The 21565-nt window shown below is 53.5% G+C and overlaps 3 protein-coding genes across 5 annotated transcripts in view; 1 reads left to right on the forward strand and 2 right to left on the reverse strand.

Moving 5' to 3' along the window:
* Positions 1 to 206: 206 nt before the first annotated feature.
* Positions 207 to 7340, reverse strand: MINDY4B (MINDY family member 4B). Its single transcript, XM_051781293.1, has 12 exons — positions 7165 to 7340; positions 6891 to 6918; positions 6154 to 6291; positions 5353 to 5472; positions 4190 to 4281; positions 3756 to 3921; positions 3300 to 3365; positions 2715 to 2785; positions 2489 to 2558; positions 2035 to 2160; positions 1752 to 1932; positions 207 to 454 (listed from the first exon to the last, which is right to left on the reverse strand). Exons 1-12 carry the CDS (start codon positions 7332 to 7334, stop codon positions 312 to 314), a joined length of 1371 nt encoding a protein of 456 aa, XP_051637253.1. The 5' UTR covers positions 7335 to 7340; the 3' UTR covers positions 207 to 311.
* Positions 7341 to 7813: 473 nt separating this feature from the next.
* Positions 7814 to 14642, reverse strand: CLRN1 (clarin 1). Of its 2 annotated transcripts, none has more exons than XM_051781571.1 (3): positions 14159 to 14642; positions 11254 to 11367; positions 7814 to 10069 (listed from the first exon to the last, which is right to left on the reverse strand). In XM_051781571.1, exons 1-3 carry the CDS (start codon positions 14409 to 14411, stop codon positions 9804 to 9806), a joined length of 633 nt encoding a protein of 210 aa, XP_051637531.1. In that variant the 5' UTR covers positions 14412 to 14642; the 3' UTR covers positions 7814 to 9803. The 2 variants fall into 2 exon arrangements, with proteins under 2 accessions (XP_051637531.1, XP_051637530.1); XM_051781570.1 differs by having other exon boundaries at positions 11254 to 11433.
* Positions 14643 to 16582: 1940 nt separating this feature from the next.
* The window catches only part of MED12L (mediator complex subunit 12L), a 99625-nt gene continuing 94642 nt past the window's right edge, over positions 16583 to 21565 (forward strand). For both annotated transcript variants that reach the window (XM_051781971.1, XM_051781972.1), the window contains exons 1-2: positions 16583 to 16813; positions 21366 to 21470. In XM_051781971.1, coding sequence (XP_051637931.1) covers positions 16712 to 16813; positions 21366 to 21470 — 207 coding nt within the window. In that variant the 5' untranslated portion in view covers positions 16583 to 16711. The remainder of the gene's footprint in view (positions 16814 to 21365; positions 21471 to 21565) is intronic.

Genomic DNA, 21565 nt, shown 5'->3' on the forward strand with positions numbered 1-21565 from the left:
GATCCACCACTGCCCTGGGCAGCTATGCCGGGGGTTGACTCTTTCCTTTTCCCACTGGCTGTCATGGGAAGCAGCATCCTACCACCTGGAAAAGGTGTGTGGTGGGGCAGCGTTGCTGGTGACCGTTCCTCACCTGCACACGCTTCCTCTGTGGGTGTGATGCCTTGTGAACAGGGCGGCCCCTCAGTGCACCAAGGGCTGTTTGATCTGGGGAGCTGTTTTTATCCTCCACGCTGCAGTGACCAGAGCAGTTGGCAGCGCACGGGAGATGCCAACACTCTTCAGGAGCAGGGGTCTATCCTGCTCACTCCTCAGAAGAAGGGCTCTGTCCCATTCCAGCTGACAGTGGCACCTGCCCACTTGGTCCTGATTGCCATCTCCAGGGCTGGGCACCTCTTCCCTGGGCTGCAGGCGTCTGCACTTGGGGCCTCTTCCCAGTGATGCGAGTGAGTGTCTGAGGAGGAAATGCTGTTAAAAAAAAAAGTCTAAAAAACCCCAACCCCCCTCAAAAAGGTTTCGCTGAAGGTTAAAAGCAGAAGGTTCTGCAGCCACATGGGTGCAGATGTGCTGCTGCCCTGCCCCAGGGAGCTGGGGGAGCCTGGCAGGGCTCCCAGGCTGGGGCTGCCCTGGAGCCATTGGCCCCCCGGGAAATTCCGAGGGTGCTGTTTGCATGTTTGTTTTCTGAGCAGATGCACAGATAATATCTGTGGCCATGCTGGGTTTCATGATGGTGGATCCTGATTCACCTTTCCTTGCAGATTTACCCCTTTGTTCCAAGGTTCTGATCACTTTACCTGCTGCAGTGAAAGGAGAGCGAGGACGAGGGAGGCATTCATTGACGAAGGTAAGTGGTGCGTGGTGGCAGAGAAACAAGAATTTTGCACCCCAAGCACAAAGCCTGGTTCACAATCCAAGTGATGTTACAGGGGCAGTTCACCCTTCCTGGGTGGGACGTGGAACTTGGGGGGAAACACAAGGGCTGTGGTGGCACCTGGTGCTGTGCAGGAAAACAGAGACTTCAGCCTCAGTCAGCTGGTGAGAGCAGGAAGGTGACCCCCACGTGCCAGCCTCTCTGCGTTGGCATACTGGTTTTGTCTGGGGTGGATTCAACTGTCTGCCCAGTGGCTGGTATGGCACTATGTTTTGGATTTGTGCTGAACACAGGATTGATAATGTAGAGATGTTTTTGGTTTTGCTGAGCAGAGCTTACACAGTGTCAAGGCCATGTTGGCAAGGAGACTGGGGGTGCATGGGAGGTTGGGAGGAGGCACAAACTGACCAAAGGGATATTCCAGAGAATATGACATCATGCTCAGTACAAGTGGGGGGAAGAAGGTGGAAGGGGAGGATGTTTGGGTTGGTCTTCTAAGTAACTGTTCTGCAGGATAGGGCCCTGCTCTCCTAGAGCTGAACACCTGCCTGCCCATGGGAAGGGGTGAATGAGCTCCTTGTTTTGCTTTGCTTGTGTGCACGGCCTTTGCTTTCCCTGTTAATCTGTCTTTATCTCTCTTTTACTCTCCTGCTTCTCTCTCCAGTCCCACTGGTGGGGGAATGAGGAGTGGTTGTGAGGGGCTTGGTTACTGGCCGTGGAGAAAACACAACAGCTGGAGAGAAGGTCGTTTAAATTTTGAATTAATCATGAAACAATCCTGCTTCATGGTGTGTTTAAACTTTCTATTGAGTACTAAGCACAGGAGGGACAGAGGTCTGTGACGCCCACAGCTCACCCCCCGGCAAGCCCGGGTCTGTACCTATCGTCAGGTGTGCCGTCCGGGTCTGCTCCTGCTGCCCGCTGTAGAAGTGGAGGTGGAAGAGCCTCTCGGCTCTCCAGTGGGAGAGCAGCCGGGGGTCGGTGCCGAAGAGGACGCCGTGCCTGCCGGGGACGCCGCACAGCCACACGGGCAGGCGGGGGGTGCGCAGCGCGGGGCTCACCTGGGCAGGGCAGGGCAGGGCAGGGCAGGGCAGGGCAGCCCTGGGAGCCCGAGGGGACCGCGGTCCCTCTGCCCTGGCCCCGCTCTCACCTGCCGCTCTCACCTGCCGCTCCGCCGCCCGCTCCCAGCGCAGGAAGCCCACCGGGCCTCGCTGCCCTCGGGCCTCCCCGGCCCCACCGCCGAGCTCCCGGGGGCTCGCCCGTCCCGTCAGGAGGAGGCTGAGCACGGCCTGCGGGGACAGAGCCCGGGGTCACACCCTGGGGACCGGGGCAAACGCCCTTGGCAGGTGGGGTCCCACTCCCAGCTCTGTCGTGCCTGTCGTGAGCAGGGGGACGCCAGGCTGCAGGTGGCTTTTTTGTTATTATTGTTCTTATCGTCATCGTCACCACCATCATCATCACCATCATCATCTGTTTTTTGCATGCACAGCCATGATTAAAATTTGCAAAATATTTTTATATGACCTTATGCTTTTTTTTCTCTGGATTAAAAAGAGAGAATTTTTCTCCTAAATCAAATGTGGGAAACATTTGATTGTGGATTGTAGCTGATCCTACCTCTGTGCAGGTGACATTTCCAGAACTGACGTTCAACAGAGGAGCTGTGTCACCCAAATCCTCTTGGATCCTGTAGGGCCAAACACAGAATGTCAGGGCAGTGCCAGGCTGGTGCTGGAAGTGATGCTGCATGTCCCTGCCTGGCTGATGGGAAAGGGAGGAAAGGAAAAGCCATTTCAGAAGATGCAACCAAACTAGAGGAAAATATTTAAAAAGTGAAATATACCTTTCAAGTGTCCTAGAGAAAAGTAAACTGTATAAAAATAGGATCACTCCATGGCTTCCTTCACACCTGAACTGGAAAAAGAAATCAGGGATCACAGGGAAGAAATTATGGCCAGTAAATCATGTTTAATTAAAACAATTAATCTGCTTCAATACAGCCTTAGGTGAGTGTGTTGAGCCAGGTGAGTAAGGTGTTATTTCAGGAAGATTTTATAACTAATTTTGTTGAATAGGATCAGGTAAAAAAAGAAACTTCCAGTTATTGGCTAAATGGGTTTTGTACATTTTTTTCCCCCAGATTTTTGCTGAGGCTGCAAGGAATCACATCTTGTATTTCAGTGAAATACAAAATGCTGTCCCATTTACCCAGTGTTTGTGGGATGAGAGAGCTGGAATAGTGGCTAAAGTCCCAGGGATTTCAGTGGGAGCAGGATCTCTTCCCAAAGGAAGATCCATGAACTTTACTGTATGTTACCACCACATCCTGCTGATGGTGGCACTTGCCCTCAAAAGGTCTGATTTGAATGGGAAATAAGATGTAATTCAGCAAGAAAATAACTTGGATAGAGCAAATATCCCCACTTACACAGTTTACGTGGTGGGAGATGAACTCCTGAGCTGCAGCTTTCTCCGAGAACTCAAAGAGCCGGATCTGTCGGGGAAGGTGGTGTAAAGGAGATGTGAATTATATAGAAAAGCTGAGCTTTTGAATCCTGTGGTTCCTTTAGCCAAGTGAAAGAACAGTGCAGGGGTCTGCTCTGCCCTTGCCCAGCCCTGGGGTCTGGCTCTGCAGAGAGTTGGGAGCAGTTTCACACTAACTGGATTCTTGTTTTTGCAGGAGGAGGAAGATCGGCCTTTGACGAAGGGGAGCAGCAGCTCCTGCCGTGACGTGGGTGTGTCTTGGGCTGTGTTGGGACCTGGGTCTGGGGAGCTCACCACTTTGGTGCCCCATAAGTGAGGGAGCAGGTTTAGAGATCCTACATTTCAGGCCAAAGGTGTCTTTAAGGCAGGCTCTGTTGGCAGCAGGCGTTTCTGTACTCACTCTGTCCGTGAAGGCGTCTGCTCTGCAGCCTGCGCGGGGCATCGCGGGGCCAGCTGTGGTGGTGAGGCAGACCACGGCTCTGCCACCTCCTCCTGCTGCCCACAGGGTCTCTGCCAGGGCCACGGCCAGGGCCTGCCCCTGTTCCCGCCGCCCGATCCGGCACAGCCTGTGCCGGGAACACCGGGGGCTGTGACACACCGGGGGCTGTGACACACCGGGGGGGGCATGTGCCACCATCCCAAACCACAGGATTTGGTGGGAAGAAGCCTTGCCCAGGGGTCAGCCAAGGCTTCTCCCCTGGTACAAACCCCCGCCTGTAGCTGCACACCTGAACCTGGGTCTGGTTTGGCTGAACCCAGAAGCTGGTCTGCCTGAGTCCAAAGAAGGCAAGGAAATAATTCCTGTGTGTCCCATGGGAAGGCTCAGCATCTTACCTGTCCAGGTGAGTATATTCTGTGTCTCTTGTGAAGAGCAGGTATGTGATGATGTGTGCTTGTACAGCCATCAGAACTGCTCTCGTTCCCCCCTAGGGACAGAAAGACAAATCCCCTGTGTGAGGAGCAGATGCCATTCCCAGCAGTCCCTGGCCAGTAGGAAAACAGAAAGCCCTCATGGAGAGGAAGCTGTGGGGTGGCCCTGGCTGTGTGTTGGGGACAGCAGGGGTCCCATGGGTGCCCTCCCTCCTTCCCTCCCTCCCTTGAAGTGCTCGGCCCCAGGGAATGTCACCCAGCTCCAGACACCATGTGTGCTTGGAAGCCCCACAGTTTGTTTTTTCTCCCCTCTAGTCTCACAGCAAAGGGTCAAGTGTCCCGAGGCAGCCTGGGGCTGATGGGAGGCTGTGCATGGGGGTGCCTGTGCCTGCTCCCTGCTATGCTCAGGGTCAGGGCTGTGGTACCTCCTGGGAGCAGAGAGCCTTGGAATGCAGGGAGTGGTGCCTGTGGTTGTACCCAGCGTTTCAGCCTCCAGGTGATTTAGGGGATTTACAATTTGAGTGTTTATCTTGGGCTTCTGCTTTTTTGGGTGCAGTGTTGTGATGATAAATAAGGAAGAAGAAAAAACCCTCACTCCTTCGGTAAATGACAGTGTAGGTGACTTCACCTGTTGGATGTCTAGGTGGAGCAGGAAGAATTAGGTAAGTCTAATTCTCGGAAAAGAAACAGGAAAGTCTTGCTGCTTTGTGCATCCTGCTACCCCTCCTGAGCCCTCCCGTGTGAACCTCTCACAGAAGGGTATCACAGCCTGTCCTGCAGCCAGCTGCTGGCTCCAGGCCATCCATCCTGCTCCAGCCTTGGGCCAAAGGCTCCCCTGTGAGGGCAGCTGTGGCTGTGAGGGGGCTGTGGCTGGAGCCCCTGCACCCAGCCCGGTGGGGAACACTGGGCCTGGCAGGTGGGCAGGGTGGGGGTGCAGGGCTGTGGGGCAGGGGTGTAGGGTGTGGGGTGCAGGGGTGTGGGCACAGGGGTGTTGGGGTGCAGATGTGTGTGGGGCAGGGATGTGGGGGCAGGAGTGTGTGCTGCTGAGGCTCCCAGCACTGGCTGCTGTCTCCTGTGCATGTCTGAGACAGGGGGGAGCCGGTGCCAGTTGCTGTGTGACACTTTACCTTTCCTGCCTGCAGCGCGTAGGCCAGGTCAGAGTGTGGCTGGCGGAACCTGAAGTGTGCTGCTGCCCACTCGCAGCTGAACAGGGGGGTTGTGTTCCCAAACAGCAGCTTCTGCAGCCCCTGCCGAGGAAGAGCCAGAGGGGGGGTCAGGTCCCAGCACGGGGGTGACCTGTAAGGTCAGGAGGTCTCGGGGTGCAGGTGGGGTGAGCTCACAGCACTGTCACACTGTCAGACCTCACAGCTTCAGAGCAAAGGGGATGTTTGGGCTCAGTCAGGGACTTCATTCAGTACTCGGCCACTCCAGTGAAGCTCAGTCACAGTGTGTAATAACCTCTGTCTGGGTACAGTGCACTTTTTGGGGAAGGCCTGCACTGCTATCACCCTCAGAACCTCCGAGCTGCTGGACAGCGGCACCGGCAGCAGCGCCCTCAGGCACTCGACAGGAGCTGGAATCGCTCACTGATGGTGTAAAAAGCCTTTTTCAACCCAAACGATTCTATGATTCCATGATCCTGACTCCCATCTGAGGCTGTTTGTCAGGGAGGCCCCAAAGTGCAGGTAAACATTTCCCCTTGTCATTTGACTGGTTCTCTCTAGAGAATTATTGTGGATCAGCTTTAAGGTTGCGTTGCAGCCGTGTTCGTTAAGAGTCTCATAAATAATGCATCCCCATCCCATGCCCTGTTCAGGGGACAGCAGGCTGAAGCCCGCAGCCGCCCGAATGCCGGGAAAGGCTCCCAGACTTTCTCTTCAGGAGATTCAATTACAGCTCATGCTTAATTCAGCAGGCAGGCAGCTCACCATCGCCGTGTCCGGGGAGAGGCGGCGGCCGCCCGTGCCCGGAGGGAGCAGGAGGGGCTGGGGGACGGTAGAGGGGGGCTGCGGCCCCGGGGGCTCCCCAGCTCCGGGTGATCCATCGCCGGCTCTGCCCCGGCCTCGCTGCAAGGAGAGGAGCAGACGGTGCATCACGCCAGGGCTGCTGCTCTCATGCACCCGAAGTTCCCTCCTAATATTCCCAGGGGTGGGCACAGTGCCCGGCCGTGGGCTGGCGGGGAGGGGAGACACACGTGCTGCCCTGGAACATGGGTGCCCTTGATTTCCAGCTGTTCTCGGGCATTCCCAACACATCCCCACCAGCTAGTGACTGGAGCAGGGAGTAACACTGGGAATTACAGAGAATACCCTTCAGTGCCTCCCAACCTAAGGGTGCAGCAAGTTTTCCAAATACTTGCATTTTGGAGGTGTTAGCTTGTTGTCCTTCTTCCTGTGTTCTAAAACTGACTGTGGAAACCACTAATTTTAGACAGAAAGGTTAGTTTGTGTTGGACTGCTCTGCCCCTTTGATTTAGATAAGGGAGACTTTCTTTCAGAATACCTGAAGAATACACCTGTTTCTCAAAGGAGCAGCAGGAGAAATGAATCTTCATAGAGACCTGGGCTGCAGGTATGGATGTGTGACCTCCTCAATGTGCCAACCCAGTGGGACAACCCAAAACCCACCAGACAAACACCAAATGTTACCTTTGGAAAGGAGTTACCTGATGAATTGTATTGTTGATTTCCAAGCTGAAAAGGTAAATAAAGCACAATTTAAAAACCCCAACAGAGGCATTGCTGGCATATGGAGAAACCAGAGTCCAGTCAGAAGACAACTCCAGAACAAAGGAAGAGCTGTAGCACTTGTATTATGGAGTACACAAAGACCTTTTGTCATTGGCACATGAGTTTTGTAATAAAACATAACTTTAAAAATTACATTAAATAACCACCTGGAATTAAAAACGTGATAAAAAACTAGAATAAAAATCTTACCCACGGAAACTAAAGATTTCTCTCCATTTGTTCAGATCAGAGATTCTGCTGGCGATCTCCTCCAGCTCCGTCGGCGCGGCGTGTTCAGCCCCCCTGTCACCCATCGCAGCCTCCTGCTCAGCCCCCCTGTCACCCATCGCAGCCTCCTGCTCAGCCCCCCTGTCACCCATCGCAGCCTCCTGCTCAGCCCCCCTGTCACCCATCGCAGCCGCCGCGCTCCGGTCGATGCTCCGGTCGATGCTCCGGGCGATGCTCCGGGCGATGCTGCGGGCGATGCTGCGGGCGATGCTGTGGGATGGGAGCACTGACGCTGCTGGGGGGCGGCTCCCTGACCCCCCCACCGAGCGGCACCGACCCCCCCGCCCGCCCCCCCGTGACTGAAGCGTGGGCAGAGCCCGTGGGGCCCGCTCCGCTCCGCGCTGTGCCCGCAGCATCGGTGTTTGATGCCGGGAGAGCCGGGGGGCTGCCGGGGCTGCTCGGGGGGGCTGCCTGCGGGCGGCGGCAGGAGCGGGGGGCAGGAGGGTGGGGATTTTCCAGCATGGAGCGGGAGACGCGGTGTTTTCCAAAGCGGAGAGGGAGCGGGGCTATTTTCCAGTGTGGGGCGGGAGCAGGGGCACTTTCATGGATGACGGGGGGCCCGGGGTCCCTGCTGGAGCTCCCCCAGGGAACCCCTCTGTCACTTCTGTCGGTCAAACACACAAATACTGTCACAATTTTATTTTGCTCGTAAGAAGTGTTTTTCCTTAGGAACTGAAGGCAAACAACAGCCGTGCTGATGCTCGGGAGCGGGGCGGGGACAGTGGAGCGGGGCTGAGTGACTCCGGTGAGGACACTCGGACCCCGGGGCGGGGCTGCTCTTGCCTGCACAGCAAAGGGAGGGGTTTGGGTTTGCTGTGTAGTAAACAAGACCATGAGATGCAATACAAATTATATATTAAGAACATACATTACCATTAGGAAGAATATGCATATGGATTAAGAAGAAAACTATGAAAAAATGTTGGTGTCGTGGTGACTTGCAGCAGCCCTGACACATTGTCAAAATCCGTGGAGAAGCAGGGGCAGAGCTGCCTTGGGAAAGTGTTTGGGTAGCGGGGATGCAGCTGACAAACCCCTACAAGAACCCAGTAGTGTTTTGCCATTCACTGTAGAAGTACGAAAAAAGGCATCGAAGTGAGTGAGGCCTCGTTGGCTGGCAGTGCCCGAAGTGCAGAGGGCTCAGATATCTGGGCCCGTTTTGCACCCGGGGGATGGATGGACGCGGGGTGGGATCCCTCCTCACCTGCAGCCAGGCGGGATTGCTCCTCACCCACAGCTGGGCACAGCCCCGCAGATAAATAGGTGGCTGGGGCAGGGGCTGTCTCCTCGTGTTTGCTCTGAGCGCCGTTTGTGTCGTGTGAGGAGCAGCTCGTCTCCAAGGCACTCGGGTAATCCCGTGCGGGTAGTCTTTGCTCCCGGCTCAGCCCGTCGGCAGCTGGGCTGGCTCTGCTGTCCCTGCGGGAGGGTCTGTTGTTTTAAGTGACCTGAGGATGTCTCAGGGTGTGAGGGCTGCTGTGGCCGTCTGTTCTGGCTTCCTGCACCAGACCTTGCCGTGTTCCTTCCTTAGTCCCTGCTGAGCTGCAGTGTGCCAGGGAGCCTGTCTGTTGTGTTGTTGCTGCCCTTTCCAAAGGTTCTGACTTGGTTTGTTGTTATTTGATAAGAGTTTGCAGGGCTGCTGGGTTGCAGGGCTGCTCTCCGGGCAGGGCTCTTGGGAGCTCTGGGAGGGGGCAATGGGAGGTGAAGGTGCCTGGGCTCACTCCCTAAACGCCTTTTGCCTGATGAACTGCAGAGGGGTTGTTAGGCAGTGCCAAGCCCAGCTGCCTCCCTGAGGCAAGCAGGATCATGCAGCACATTCCCCGAGTGCTGCTCTGCTGGGACAGCTTTGTCACCGAGCTGCAGCGACCGAGGGGTAACCAGAGCTCCTGGGACTTTGGGCTCAGAGCAGTTTGGTTTGTTAAAACTAAAACCCCAAAAGAGAGCTTTATGGAGAGAAACAGTGTTGTTGCTGTGCATTTGGTGCCAGGTCAGAGTGCTGGTGGTGGGTGCAGGTGTTTGGGTGTTACCCCCCACTCGCTGTAGCTCCTGTTCCTGCCGAGCACTGTGTGTGTGAGCTGGAGCCAGGGGTATCAGGGCAGAGCCCGGGCCTTGTCCTGTCCCTCGCTGGGTGTCTGAGTTTGCTGTGCGTCCTCATTCCCTGGCATGGTCACAGCTGTGTCCTCGCTTCCACCAGGGCTGAAGGGCAAAGCTGCTGCTGGTGAGTGTGGGTCTCTACTGCAAACCATCTATTGGACTTTCCAGACCCTGTGCAATGCTACTGAGATTTCTAGTTTTCTTCATATCAGCTACTTTTCAGATAGTTTACTGGAAAAAAGGCAAATGTCTTAATAAGGCCTTACCCCAAGAAAGAGGGCATTTCCATCCAGACATTACCATTCAGCATGTCTTCCTTTGTTCACTGCATACACTATAGTGATGCTTACTTGAAATCTTTTTTGTTTTACCTTCTTCAGAGCTAATTGTTTGCAAGTTGGTACATCTGGTGGTTGTTGATGTAGTAGTGACAAATCTCTTTGCTTGAAATGTTGTTAAATCCTGTAATTCTAATACATCAGGTCAACTGCTCCTGTGATCCTCCCTGAATCTTTTGATTTTGAAAAGGGAAATTCAAACCCAGCAAATCGGATTAGCAGGGCATTGAGGAAGTGCACCAGGGAGCAAACCAGGATGGTCCAGAAGGAATTTGCAAACTGTTCACTGTGAGTCTTGAATGTAAAGGTTCCCTCCTTGAAATTAGCGATCTTCTCTGAAAGGTGATGGATCTTCACCTCTGAGGAGAAGAGAATCATGATGAGGCAGCCGCAGGAACCTGAAAGGGAGGGGGACATGCTTGTCACCTTGGCAACCCCTCAGTCATGCTGTGTGTGTGTGTGTGTGCCACAGCCAAAGACCACACGCAGAGTGTTCTTGTGGCCACTGTAACTTAGCTTTAACAGGGATTATTTTTGGAATCCAAGCCAATGGCTATTGAAATTGGTAAGCTTTTCTAATTGAATTAGGCTCAGGACCAGCAATATTGAGCATGGCTGCTTTAGTGCCCCGAGCCAGCAAAATATCCGTGCTCCTGTTCAGCTTTAAGCCACTCATTGTCCCGTTGAGCATAACGGAGCTGTCTGCACATCTAAAGACATACCCAAGTCCTTTATTAAGTTATGATTGCAACATATAATACCTTGTAAAGTCAGGGTAAACCTACTTGTCAGCCAAGCCAGCAGCCTGGAGAGTGGGTGTTACCCTCCCTGGGGGCAGAGGGACAGGGGTGCTCTGTTACCCCTGGGGGCAGAGGGACAGGGGTGCTCTGTTACCCCTGGGGGCAGAGGGACAGGGGTGCTCTGTTACCCCTGGGGGCAGAGGGACAGGGGTGCTCTGTTACCCCTGGGGGCAGAGGGACAGGGGTGCTCTGTTACCCCTGGGGGCAGAGGGACAGGGGTGCTCTGTTACCCCTGGGGGCAGAGGGACAGGGGTGCTCTGTTACCCCTGGGGGCAGAGGGACAGGGGTGCTCTGTTATCCCTGGTGGCAGTGGCTCTCAGAGACCACCCTCACACCCTGCTCAGCCCTTCAGTCCTTGGCAAGGCCATGCTGCTCTAAGGGGTGACCTCACTTCCACTGTCTGGAACCCTCCTGTTGTGGGAGCAGTTGCACCACTGACATCTTTTGGTTGTTTTTCACCTGGTTCCTGGTTATGACTGTGTGTTGGGTGTCGGTGATGTAGCACCACCTCTGTGTCCCTGGGGCTTGTGCACCTTTCTGCAGCAGCTTGACTGTCCCCATCCTGCCACCTGCCCTTGGGGGGGTTTCCCCATTGTATCTCTTAACTCCAATTTAGAGAACATGTGATTTTACACAGCAGAGTCTTCCTGCCTGCCTTGACTTTGCTGGTTTAGAGTCAATGCAGCCACAGTCCTCAACCCTCCTATGGCAATAGATGGGTCACTGTGAGTAGCAAACTCAGAGCAGAGTCAGCCTGGCAGGACAGGGCTGCTGATACTCACAGGCAATGAAGCTCCAGAGGTACAGCCCGACAGGACCGTGCAGTGTTTCGTAGGGGCTGCCAAAAGCATTGAACATGAAGAACCCTGCTCCCACCAGAGCAAAGATGATCAGTACTGTACAGAAGAGAATGACACTAACATGGATACTTGCAGGGATAATTTTGAGCAAATCTGGAAAAACTGGAAACAAAACAACAACATTATTATGTACATTAGGCAAAGCTGTCTCTGAAATCAGGCTGGGGGGGTTCCTGCTGGTTTGTGGTAGCTGTTTTAATCCTGCTCTTCTAAATGCAACCAAAGAAGTTATTAACTAGAAACGGGTTTTCATGGATGTGTTGAGGCAGAAATATTCTGTGAAACTCAGAAGCAGAGACTGGTCAGGAAAGAAAGCTCCAGGGGAAGCCTCTCCTCCCTTTCCTGGAGGTGGTATTTTGGTTTTTTGTCCTTAATATGAATAGGATATTTTGGGGAAAAAAAGTGGGAATCCATATCTGTGGAGGCAGGTCTGCCTTGTGAGGTGGCCCAGAGGGCTCTCACCCCCCAGTATTATGGGCTTGGCCACCACCTCCTCTTTGGGGATGGGGGAAAATAAATCCAGAAACAAACTTCCTGTTTTCATTTATGCTTACAATGTCCCACGGAAGGATGTGACATTGGAAATGAATTTTTACTGTGATTATGAATGCACAAATTCAGGAATAATTTATTTTAAATATTTTTATGCAGCTTTTTAGCTACTATTTCAAACTGTGATCCTGCTTGGCTAGGGCGTAGGGGGACAGTCAGTCAGAGAGCATGAGAGAATGATTTTTAATCCTTCCTGTTTGTTTGGCAACAACAAGTATTGTGGAAGGAACAGTGAAATACACTTTACTGCTCCTGATCCATGGGGTAATAATGCCTCACATCAATTACTTCTCCTTGTAAAGGCTTTACCAGCAAACTGCTCCACAGCTGGAGCCCCTCTGCTCTGGAGCCAGGCTGGGAGAGCTGGGGGGGTTCACCTGGAGAAGAGAAGGCTCCAGGGAGACCTGAGACCCCTTTCCAGGGCCTCCCTGTGCAGATTTCCTACAAGGAATAGCATTAGTTCTGTGATACTACTTATGTTTGGGGAAAACACGCAGAACTGTGGATTTAATAATACAATTTTGTATTGTTTATTTTAAGAAAACAATATATGGCATGGTTTGGAATCCTTCCCATGGCACCTGCATCTAGAGCTGTTTGTCATTGAAATTTTATATGTGACATACCAGGAAAAATTAAATCTAGCAGCAATGTTGTCTTGAAAGGAAAACACTGTATGAACCTGTGTGTGGCAGCAACCTTTAGAAAATGAACTGCTGACCCAGAAACTGATGGGAATGAGCAGGAACAAATGGAGCAGAAGCTTTCCCCATCTGAACTGGGTTTGCTGGCAGAGCAAATTCATATTATAATTAAAAGAGATATAGTGGTCAGAGGGGAGCATTTAATGGGAACAAGCATGGAACTAAATCATTTAGCCTATTTTCTGATCTCCTCAGACATGCTTAAGTGCAGTGAGTGCATTAAGCTATGGCTATGTACTGTGTGTGTTTGTCCTGCTTTCTGGAGTGCTCCTGCCGAGCTCCTGGGGCACTGATGCGATGGGATGGGGCTGCTCCAGCCCCAGGGAGCGGGATCAGCCTGTTGCACTAAGTGCTCTCTGAGGTAAAGGCTCCTGCCTCGGCTGCAGGTTGTCCCCTTCCAGCTGTCACTGACCGAGCCCTGATGAGTGTCAGCTCCTGTGCTGCTGGTGGCTGGGCCAGCCCTGGGTCACAATAGTCTCCCAATCCCTTGGGATTGGATAAACCTCTTTGAAAATTCACTCAGGGTGAAATGTCTGCACGCGGTGATGGCACACAAAGCGACTGAGGAGGAATTTCAGCTGTGTAAACAGAGTAGTGATGGAATTTAGAGACAGCAAATCTTAATATAACACAAAATTAACTTGGTCACTACTTTGGGAAACTGTTACATAATAAATAATTTCTGGTACCTAATCTGGTAGCCTTCCCCAGCATTCAATCACTGGCGTGAGCAATTTGCCAGTGCTGTTGTGGCAGAAGCTCATAAGCTGTCTGCTGTAGTAACTTCGGCTGACACATTGTGCACACAGCAGTGGGCTGTTCCTTACCGCTTGTTCCACGTGCTGCTGGATGCAAAGGTCTCACTTGATCATTTTATTGATCTTATCCTTGAAGACAAATAGATTTTGAACGTAAAGCAAAGCCATTGCTAATGCTTTGACATTCTGTGCGTCAGGTACCCAGTCAGCCAGCCTCCCCCAGCCCTTCCAATTAGTGCTGCAGATTGAGAACTTCAGGGCTGCTTTGTTTCTCGAGGGCAGCCGGTGCCCCAGCTCGTTCATTAGATCCCTGCTGGTTTAGTTCATTCTTGACAGCACAGAGGGTGTAATGTTGACACAGAAAAAGATGGCAGAGGTTAATTAAAACCCCAAAATATTCTTTTTTTTTTTTTCTAAAGTAACAGTATAAAATATTTTGAAATGTGGATATCTGTGTAACTGCAATGTAGATTCTTGAAGACATTAGCCAGGCTTTACTAGCATCAGAAAATAAGTTACTTGGTTCTGAGGACCAGAGCACTGTAAGGGCAGCGTTGCTCTGTGGCACGTCCCGTGTTGCTGGGCTCGGTGTCCGAGCGAGGGGCCGTGCGGGCAGCCCCGTCCCGTGCGGGCAGCCCCGTCCCGGGTGGGCAGCCCCGTCCCGTGCGGGCAGCCCCGTCCCGTGCGGGCAGCCCCGTCCCGTGCGGGCAGCCCCGTCCCGGGTGGGCAGCCCCGTCCCGGGTGGGCAGCCCCGTCCCGCTGCCCCGCTGTGAGCAGCGCGCTGTAAATAACCCAAACGCCATCGCTACTCACATGAGAACTGAAAGGGTCTCCCCCCGAGCCCGCACTGCCGCACACGCTGCCCGGAGAAGAGCCCGTAGTGGATCTCGCCGATGAACTTGTGCAGCTCGGGGCCGGTGGCGTTGACGAGCAGCGCTCCCGTGGTGCAGAGGGTCGTGCCCCTCACCCAGAGCTGGGTGCCCACGGCCGCCGCCGTGCCCAGCGCGCAGGCCAGGCTCAGCACCCCGGCCGTGCAGAAGATCAGCTTCTTCTGCGGGGCTGGCATGGTGGCACCGGGCACCGCCGGGACGCGGCTGTGGCAGAGGCGGTGCCGAGCTGCTCAGAGCCCCGGGCACCCGGCCAGCCCTGCCCCGAGAGAGCCCCCGCGCCCGGCCAGCCCTGCCCCGAGAGCTGCAGCCTCTCCGGAGCCCCAGAGCCCAGCCACGGGCAGGCACTGACTGGAGAACGCTGGAAAGAGTCTTTTTCCCCGTCCCCTTCCGTACAGCTTCGCGGAGAGTTTCAGTGCATCTCCTGTCACTTGATAGCGAGGGTTTAGGATGACTGATCTCTGTAATTTGATGAGTGCTCTGCTTGTCCCAGCCCCCGCGGGAGCGGGGGGTTCAGAGACGGCTTCCCTGGTGCATCTGATTATCTGCTCTCCATAATGGAAGTTCTCAAAAGGTTTATTTTTCCAGGTTTTTTTCTAAAGCCAGCTGTGCTGGTTTTTTTGGTTTTGGTGTTTGTTTTTTTTTTTTTTTCCTCTTTTGGGTATATTTCTCTTTTGCTGTTCCTGAGGTATTGCCCAGCCAGGAGGCCCCTCTGTAGTATCTGGTTGCTCTTCACACAAGCTAAGTCATAGCATAACATAACCCATCCCTTGAAGTGTGGCTAACTTGGAGGCTTAGTGAGGGCCAGAGGTACTGTCTGCATCCATCTACTAACTGCCAGGGACTTCAGTAAACACAGGGTTTGTTTTTTTTCTCAACCAGATCAACTTAGTGCTTTGGTTTGTTGATTTGTTTTGTTTTGTGGTTTTTGGTTTTGGGTTTTTTTTTTGTTGTTTTTTTTTTTTTTTGTTTTGTTTTGTTTTGTTTTGTTTTTTTAAGCTAATGCCTATTTAGAGGAATCAGATTTGTTAGTCCTTGCCTTTGGCAAACACAGCTGCATGTGTGAAAGTAATTCAGTAACCAAAGATGTAGTAGAAGATGTGTTAACAAATATGAGACAGTGTAGGCCAGTACCATACTGGTATTGTATGACTATTGGTATTGTCTAGGTCAACCTCAGCTTTTAAAACGTGTGGTTTGCCTGTTCTTGTCTATGCTACATAAGCTCATTTGGAGAGTATGGTTGTTAATTTTATTTAGACTTATTTGCAACCCACTATCTAATCTTGTATTTCCAAAGAACCTTGTGTTTGTACTGTTCGGGAGATGTAGCACAAAGGGAGGATCCGGCACAAGTACTAGGTAGAAAGGGGAGAAGTTCTCGTGCTTTCTTACTGTAAATCTGATAGAGGAATGCACCCACCGCTCCAGCACCTGCGGAGAGGACAGCTCTGCTGAGCGGCGGGAAGGTGTTCTGTGGAGCAGGGTCGGTCGCAGGCTGTAGTCGCGGCTGCAGCCCCGCCAGGAAGGTGGGCAGGTGTGGGACGTCCACTGACGCTGGAAAAGGGCGCCCTGACGCTTTCATGTTATATTGCTTGTGTTTTGAAGATTCGTTAATCAGAAACTGCACTTCTGTTGACATCGCGTCTCCTGCCCTGCTTGCCCCACCCGCTGGGATCAGTGGATCCACTCGGGTGGTACAGATGGGCCCCTGGGAGCATCCTTCGGGATGAGCAGCGTGCCCAGTGGCAGCTGGAAGGCCGCGGCCGGAGGGACTCAGGCAGGGCCAGCCGAGGCTGCAGCCCCCGGGGATGCGGTCACTGCTGCCGGAGCAGCACCGCGCGTCCCCACAGCCCTTCGGTAGCTCCGGGAGCGGGGCGGGATCCCTCAGCCCCCGAGCAGGGAAGAGAGGGAGAATGCCCTAGCTCCTCCGCTCGGCCTCAGGGCGCTGAGGCTTCACCCGGGAAGTGGGGTCTCTGCTGCTTCCCCTCCCCAGCCGGGAGCTGCGGAGGGCGGCTCGGCCCGGGACCGGGACCGGGCGCTGCTGCCGGGAGCCAGCGGCGGAACGTGCCCCCGGAGCGCGGGGACTGCGGGGCGGTGTGACGGGCGGGCGGTCGCCGCCCCGAGGAATTGGTTTCTCCGCTACAACGACGATGCTAAAGATGGGGGAGGCGACAGGGTGCGGATGCCGCGTCCCTGCGGCTGCTCGGCCGCCCCGCTCCGTTCCCCGGGCGCTGCCCCAGCGCCTCGGCCCCGCCGGCCCGGGGGCAGCCGGGGGTCCCCCCGCGGCCGCCCAGCCCAGCCCAGCCCAGCCCCGGCGCGGTGCGGGGCGGCCCGGCCGGCACCTGGCGCGGGAGATGCGGAGCGGGTGGGCCGAGCCGCGCCGCCCCCGCCCGGCCCCGCAGCCCGCCCCCGGCGCGGGGTGAGCCGGGGGGCCGCCCACGCCGCTCCCGGCGCTCGGGGCCCGCGAACATGAGCGATGATGGCCGCCTTCGGGCTCCTCAGCTATGAGCATCGCCCGCTCAAGCGCCCGCGCCTCGGGCCGCCCGACGTTTACCCGCAGGACCCGCGCCAGAAGGAGGTGAGACCGGCGGGACCCCGCCCGCGGCTCCCGGCCCGGCGCCTCCCCCCAAACTTTTGAGCGGCGCCTGCGGCCGCCGAGCCGCCGCTGACTTGCATTTTCTGCGGCGAGGAGGGGCGGCCGCCCCCGGTCCCCGCTCACCGCCCCCGGTCCCCGCATCGCTGCCGCGGCACCGGGCTCGCCTCTGGGGCGGCGGGGAGGGTGTCGGAGCCGGGGCAGTGAGGGGCACCTCTGGCCCGTGAGGGGTACCGGCATCTGCATGGCAGGCACCCTCTGCCCGTGAAGGGCATCCCTGGCCCGGAGGGAGTGGGGTCCTGCTGAGCTGCCCACCATGTGTCTGACCTAACAGCAGTGACCCACCGTCAGAGGAATAAAAGGGCTGGAGGGTGTTGGAGGTCGGGAAATGCATCTGAAAACAGGGTGGAGGTGAGTGGGGCTGTAGGTTGTCCTCTTCCATGAGGCTGTGGCTGTCCTGCTCTCGGGTACCACAACCAAACCCACGGAGACCTGCTGTCACTGGAGCTGGGGCAAGCGTGTAGCTCAGGTGGGTGCTGTGATGTGGCTTGCTGATCCAGCAAAGCCCCACAGGGCACTGCTCTCCTCAGCTTGGCTTCCCAGTCTTGCTTCCCAGCCGCTTACCCTCCACAGGGGGGGGTGGAAGGAGCCTCTGGGAAGGTTTTGTGAGTGGGATGTCTCCCAGTAAAGTCAGTGGGTCTCTCTGAGATCGGCCTTGCGTGTTGTGTTGTGGCTTGTACGCAAAGCTGTGTGTGCAGGTACCCCTGACCTCTGGAGTCTCCTGTGCTGGTGTTCCTGGCTGCCTCGTCTCCCAGTGACTTTGGTACTCGTGGAAGTCATCAGGCTGGCAGTGAGGATGAGCTCTGGTTGAAGGGAGCAAGTACAGCAGGACAGCCATGCAGCCCTCTGTGCTCCGCTCTCTCCCTGGTCTGTTGTCATGTTGATGAAGCTTCCAGCATGGAGGCTAATTAGTGTAATTTGTTAGCTGTTTATGAGCATCATCATCTGGTTTACATAGGCTGGAGAGCGCTCATCAAAGCCACACTGTTGGTCAGTGCTGGCTGAGAGGGGCTTGGACAACAGGCAGTAGAAGATGTGGATTCAAGTCTGTTGCTGATCCTTGGAGACATACCTCAGTGTTTGTGACCTCTGGCATCTTTCTGTCTCATCACTCTTGTGCCACCATGCATCATACTTACAACCTTGATGGTAACAGTAACTGGAAATAGTCCTTTAAGTGTAATTTCTATGCATGATCCCGGCCAGGCTTGCAGAACTGCATCTGGACTCGGCTATGACAATGTCTAGAGGTGAATTTTTAGCTCTGAACTGTTGAATATTTTTTGTCAGGTGGTGGATTGATTCTTGCAGACACGTTTATAAATATGCAGCCCATTACAATAAGAATGGAAGTGGCAAGTGCCCAAATGGTTAATATTTAAAATAGGTTTCATGGGTGCCTTAATAAGCAGAAAATAACTGCAGTAGGCTTACTGTTGTTGGGCATGGTGGGATTGATTGAGATGTAGTTTGAGGGAAAGTCTTCATTGCACCTGTGTTGGTGAGTTTTATGTGGACTTCTTTTACAGTTCTATTCTGAAAGAATATTTTTGAGGTTGGGAAGAAAAGGCACATCTGTCAGAGATCCAGGTAGTGGTGGTATAACTCTGCACATCGTCTGTTTGCACAGCTCAGATGTCAGAATGAATTGGCCAGTTCCCAGTTTTTCAGAACCTTGACACATCCTCAGCTCCCTGCCTTTATCTCAGTGGCCTGGTGCTGCAGTGAGCAAGTGTTACTGCAGACATGGGGAAGCAGGAGAATACTTCAGTTGAAAGAGCTTGTTCGTATTAATTAAAAGCAAATGAATATGGAATTATACAATCCAGAATAACAATAACCCAACAATAACACCATGGTGCTCTGTTCTAACACTGTGCCCATTTCTTCTCATGTGGATCTGAGTGCACTGATGCAGCTGGCTGGGTAAGTGCCACAGGTGACCTCCTTGTAAGTGCCACAGGTGTCCTGCTCAGAGCAGTGCTCAGAGCTAAGGACCACGAGCAGGCTGCCATCAGGGTCTGCTGCTTGTGGAGCTGGTGCTGCTCAGCTCCTGGGAACTTTGTCCTGAGCTTGTCGGGCTGCCCTTCTCTACAGGTCCCATCTGTACATGTTGTATTCACACCAGGCTGTGTGGGGGGCTTGCATATCCCCCATAAAACAAGTAAAATTCTTTCTGAAAAAAATTAATGCAAGTTGGGCCTGAATGTTCACTTGGCTGTTGAAAATTGCAGAAGGGTTTTAAGCCTTGACTGGGGGCACCTGGGGCCCTGCTTGACATTTGTAAAGGCAGCTCCTGGTCCGTGCAGGAGCCCAAGGAACCAGCGTGTGTGACAGCAGCGTGTGGTGCTGCTGTGCCTCTGCTTAGCACAGGGCCAAGTCAAGTGTGCTTGACCCTCGTAGGATCAGTGTGTACAGCTGAGCTGTGCCAGTGTTCCTGCTGCTGTGCCAGGAGCTTCCCCTCTGCCATGGAACAGCTGTGGTCTGCAGAATGATCCTGAGCTGATACTGGAGCTGGTGCGAGTGAGATGTAACGAGAGCTCCTGCCAGTACCCATTTTATCATTAATTTCTTTGTAAAGGTGTCTCTGTGCCTTGTGTTCGAAGGGGACTTGTCTTCATTTTCAGGTGATGCTTGGTTACACAGCTGTGCCATGCCCCAAGTTCTGCTGCTGAAGCAGTAGGGGAAACCTGAGCTGGTGACTGAGCCAGACAAACCAAACACTGATGTGTTTGTGTTGTCAGCCCCTCACAACTTGTTCCCACAGTGGTGGTAGGTGCAGCAGCACAACAGACTGTTCTTGGTTATTTTTAGCATAATGCTATCTAGACAGCTTGTTTGAAAGAGGAAGTTTAAAGATAACAGAACGAGGGTCAGCCCTGGAAATGGCACTAATAGTAACATATGTCTCCATCTGTTTGCCATTTACCTTTTATTTATTTGCTTATAATCTCTTTGATCACTTTCAGCTCTCCCTGAGTCTGTGTTTTCAGGGCTGGCTGGGGGATAGTGTGGGTGGAGGAGTGTTCCCGCAATTCTGGTTGATTTCATTTAAAATTAAGATGAGGTTTGCTAAGTTCAAAAATCCTGGAGAGCTTAGAGTTCTTCTAAATATGTTTCAATCTGCTGTGTTGCTCTCAAACTTTGGAAAAATACTGAAAAGCATAATGCATGGCAAAGCATAAGAGAAGAAACCAAATGGAAGCTTCTGGGTCACTGTTTTTGGGGAGGCATGTTGCCCAAAACTAGGAATAAAATCTTCTAGTAAAATGGTGACATTCTTAACTTTATTTTCTGTTCTTTGCTTGGTCCCAGCACAGTCAGTCTTTGCTTTTGTAGGTTGTTTCACAGCCATCTCATGGGTTGTTCCAATAGCTCACTATTGGTGGACCACCTGAGCTTGTGTAGGGTTCCTGTGGTTACTGCCTGTGGTGGCAGGTAACTGCTTCCTTGGGAGATCTGTGCCTTCTCTTCAGGGGGAGATCAAGAAAATCCAACAAGTTCCCATTCATCTGGTATAGGAAAACCTCTGTCTGACAGGCAGGTACTCCTGAATTATTGAATAAATGGCACAGCCTCCATGGAAGAATATTAACTTTGGTGGAGGTATAGAGTGAAGACAGGGAAGCATGGGGCTCCCTGAGGAAGTCTGTGAAGACTCGGGTGTGTGTTTGTGCCTAATGCTGCTGATCCTACACCTGCCTGTTCTGTGTCCCTGCTGTGAACAGACCCAGCCAAGCCTGCTGAAGCATCAATCAGCAGCAAAACGAAGGGGAGTTGATAGTGTGGTAGGAGACTAGTAATGCTTCCACTGCAGAAGTAGCTCCAGAAGAAAAGGGTTTAGTTGCAGCAGGGGTGGATGTTCAGCTGACATTACTTTTGCTACAGGTGGTCTCGTTCCTATTTCAGTAGATGTTTCCAAATGGGGGTTATGGGTCTGCAAACCAGAATAGTAATGTTTTAAACATCAACAAAACAATGATACAAACCTGTTTTTGTTCTGGGGAATGGACTTGTGGATTCTGGGTGAAAGAAGGGGCACACAGCAGTGTTCTACTGTGGAGTGACACAGCTGCTTCCCAGGGTATCTCAGGAGAGAAAGGTGTGCTGCTCTCCCACTGCTGCTCAGGGGGCTGTGGACTGGCACCACTTCCATGAGGAAGATTTCAGGCTGGGTGCTGGGGACTGCTCCAGGTTTCACAGAGGCTGCCAAGGTCTTGTTTCCTGGGCCCTTCTCCTGGGCAGAAATCTGTCAGCAAAACCAGCAGCACCCATGAAGTGATGGCCTCAAGCCTCACCTCAAGTGAGGGGAGCACCCGAGGGGGACAGTGTGGCAGCAGTGGCATCACGTTCTCTTCACCAAAGTCCTGGGAGTGTGCAGAGCGTGATGTACCAGCAAATGCAAAACATTTCCTTATAAAAACATGCTTTTCTTAACTTGTCGTTTCATCTTTTGCACTTCCACCCCTCTTTGCAGGATGAGCTCACGGCAGTGAACGTGAAGCAAGGCTTCAGCAACCAGCCCACCTTCCCCGGAGATGAGCACGGCTCTGCCAGGAATATTGTCATCAGCACCTCAAAGGTAAGACAGGGCAGTCTGGGGGCACTTGCTGAGACTGGAACCAAGCTGGCAGTGGTGGTACCTGGGTCTTGAATGCTTGGCTTTCTAGTCAGAAA

The sequence above is a fragment of the Manacus candei genome, unplaced genomic scaffold (assembly GCF_025592945.1).
Source record: "Manacus candei isolate 608988 ecotype Guabito, Panama unplaced genomic scaffold, ASM2559294v1 h1tg000015l, whole genome shotgun sequence".
Lineage (NCBI taxonomy): Eukaryota > Metazoa > Chordata > Aves > Passeriformes > Pipridae > Manacus > Manacus candei.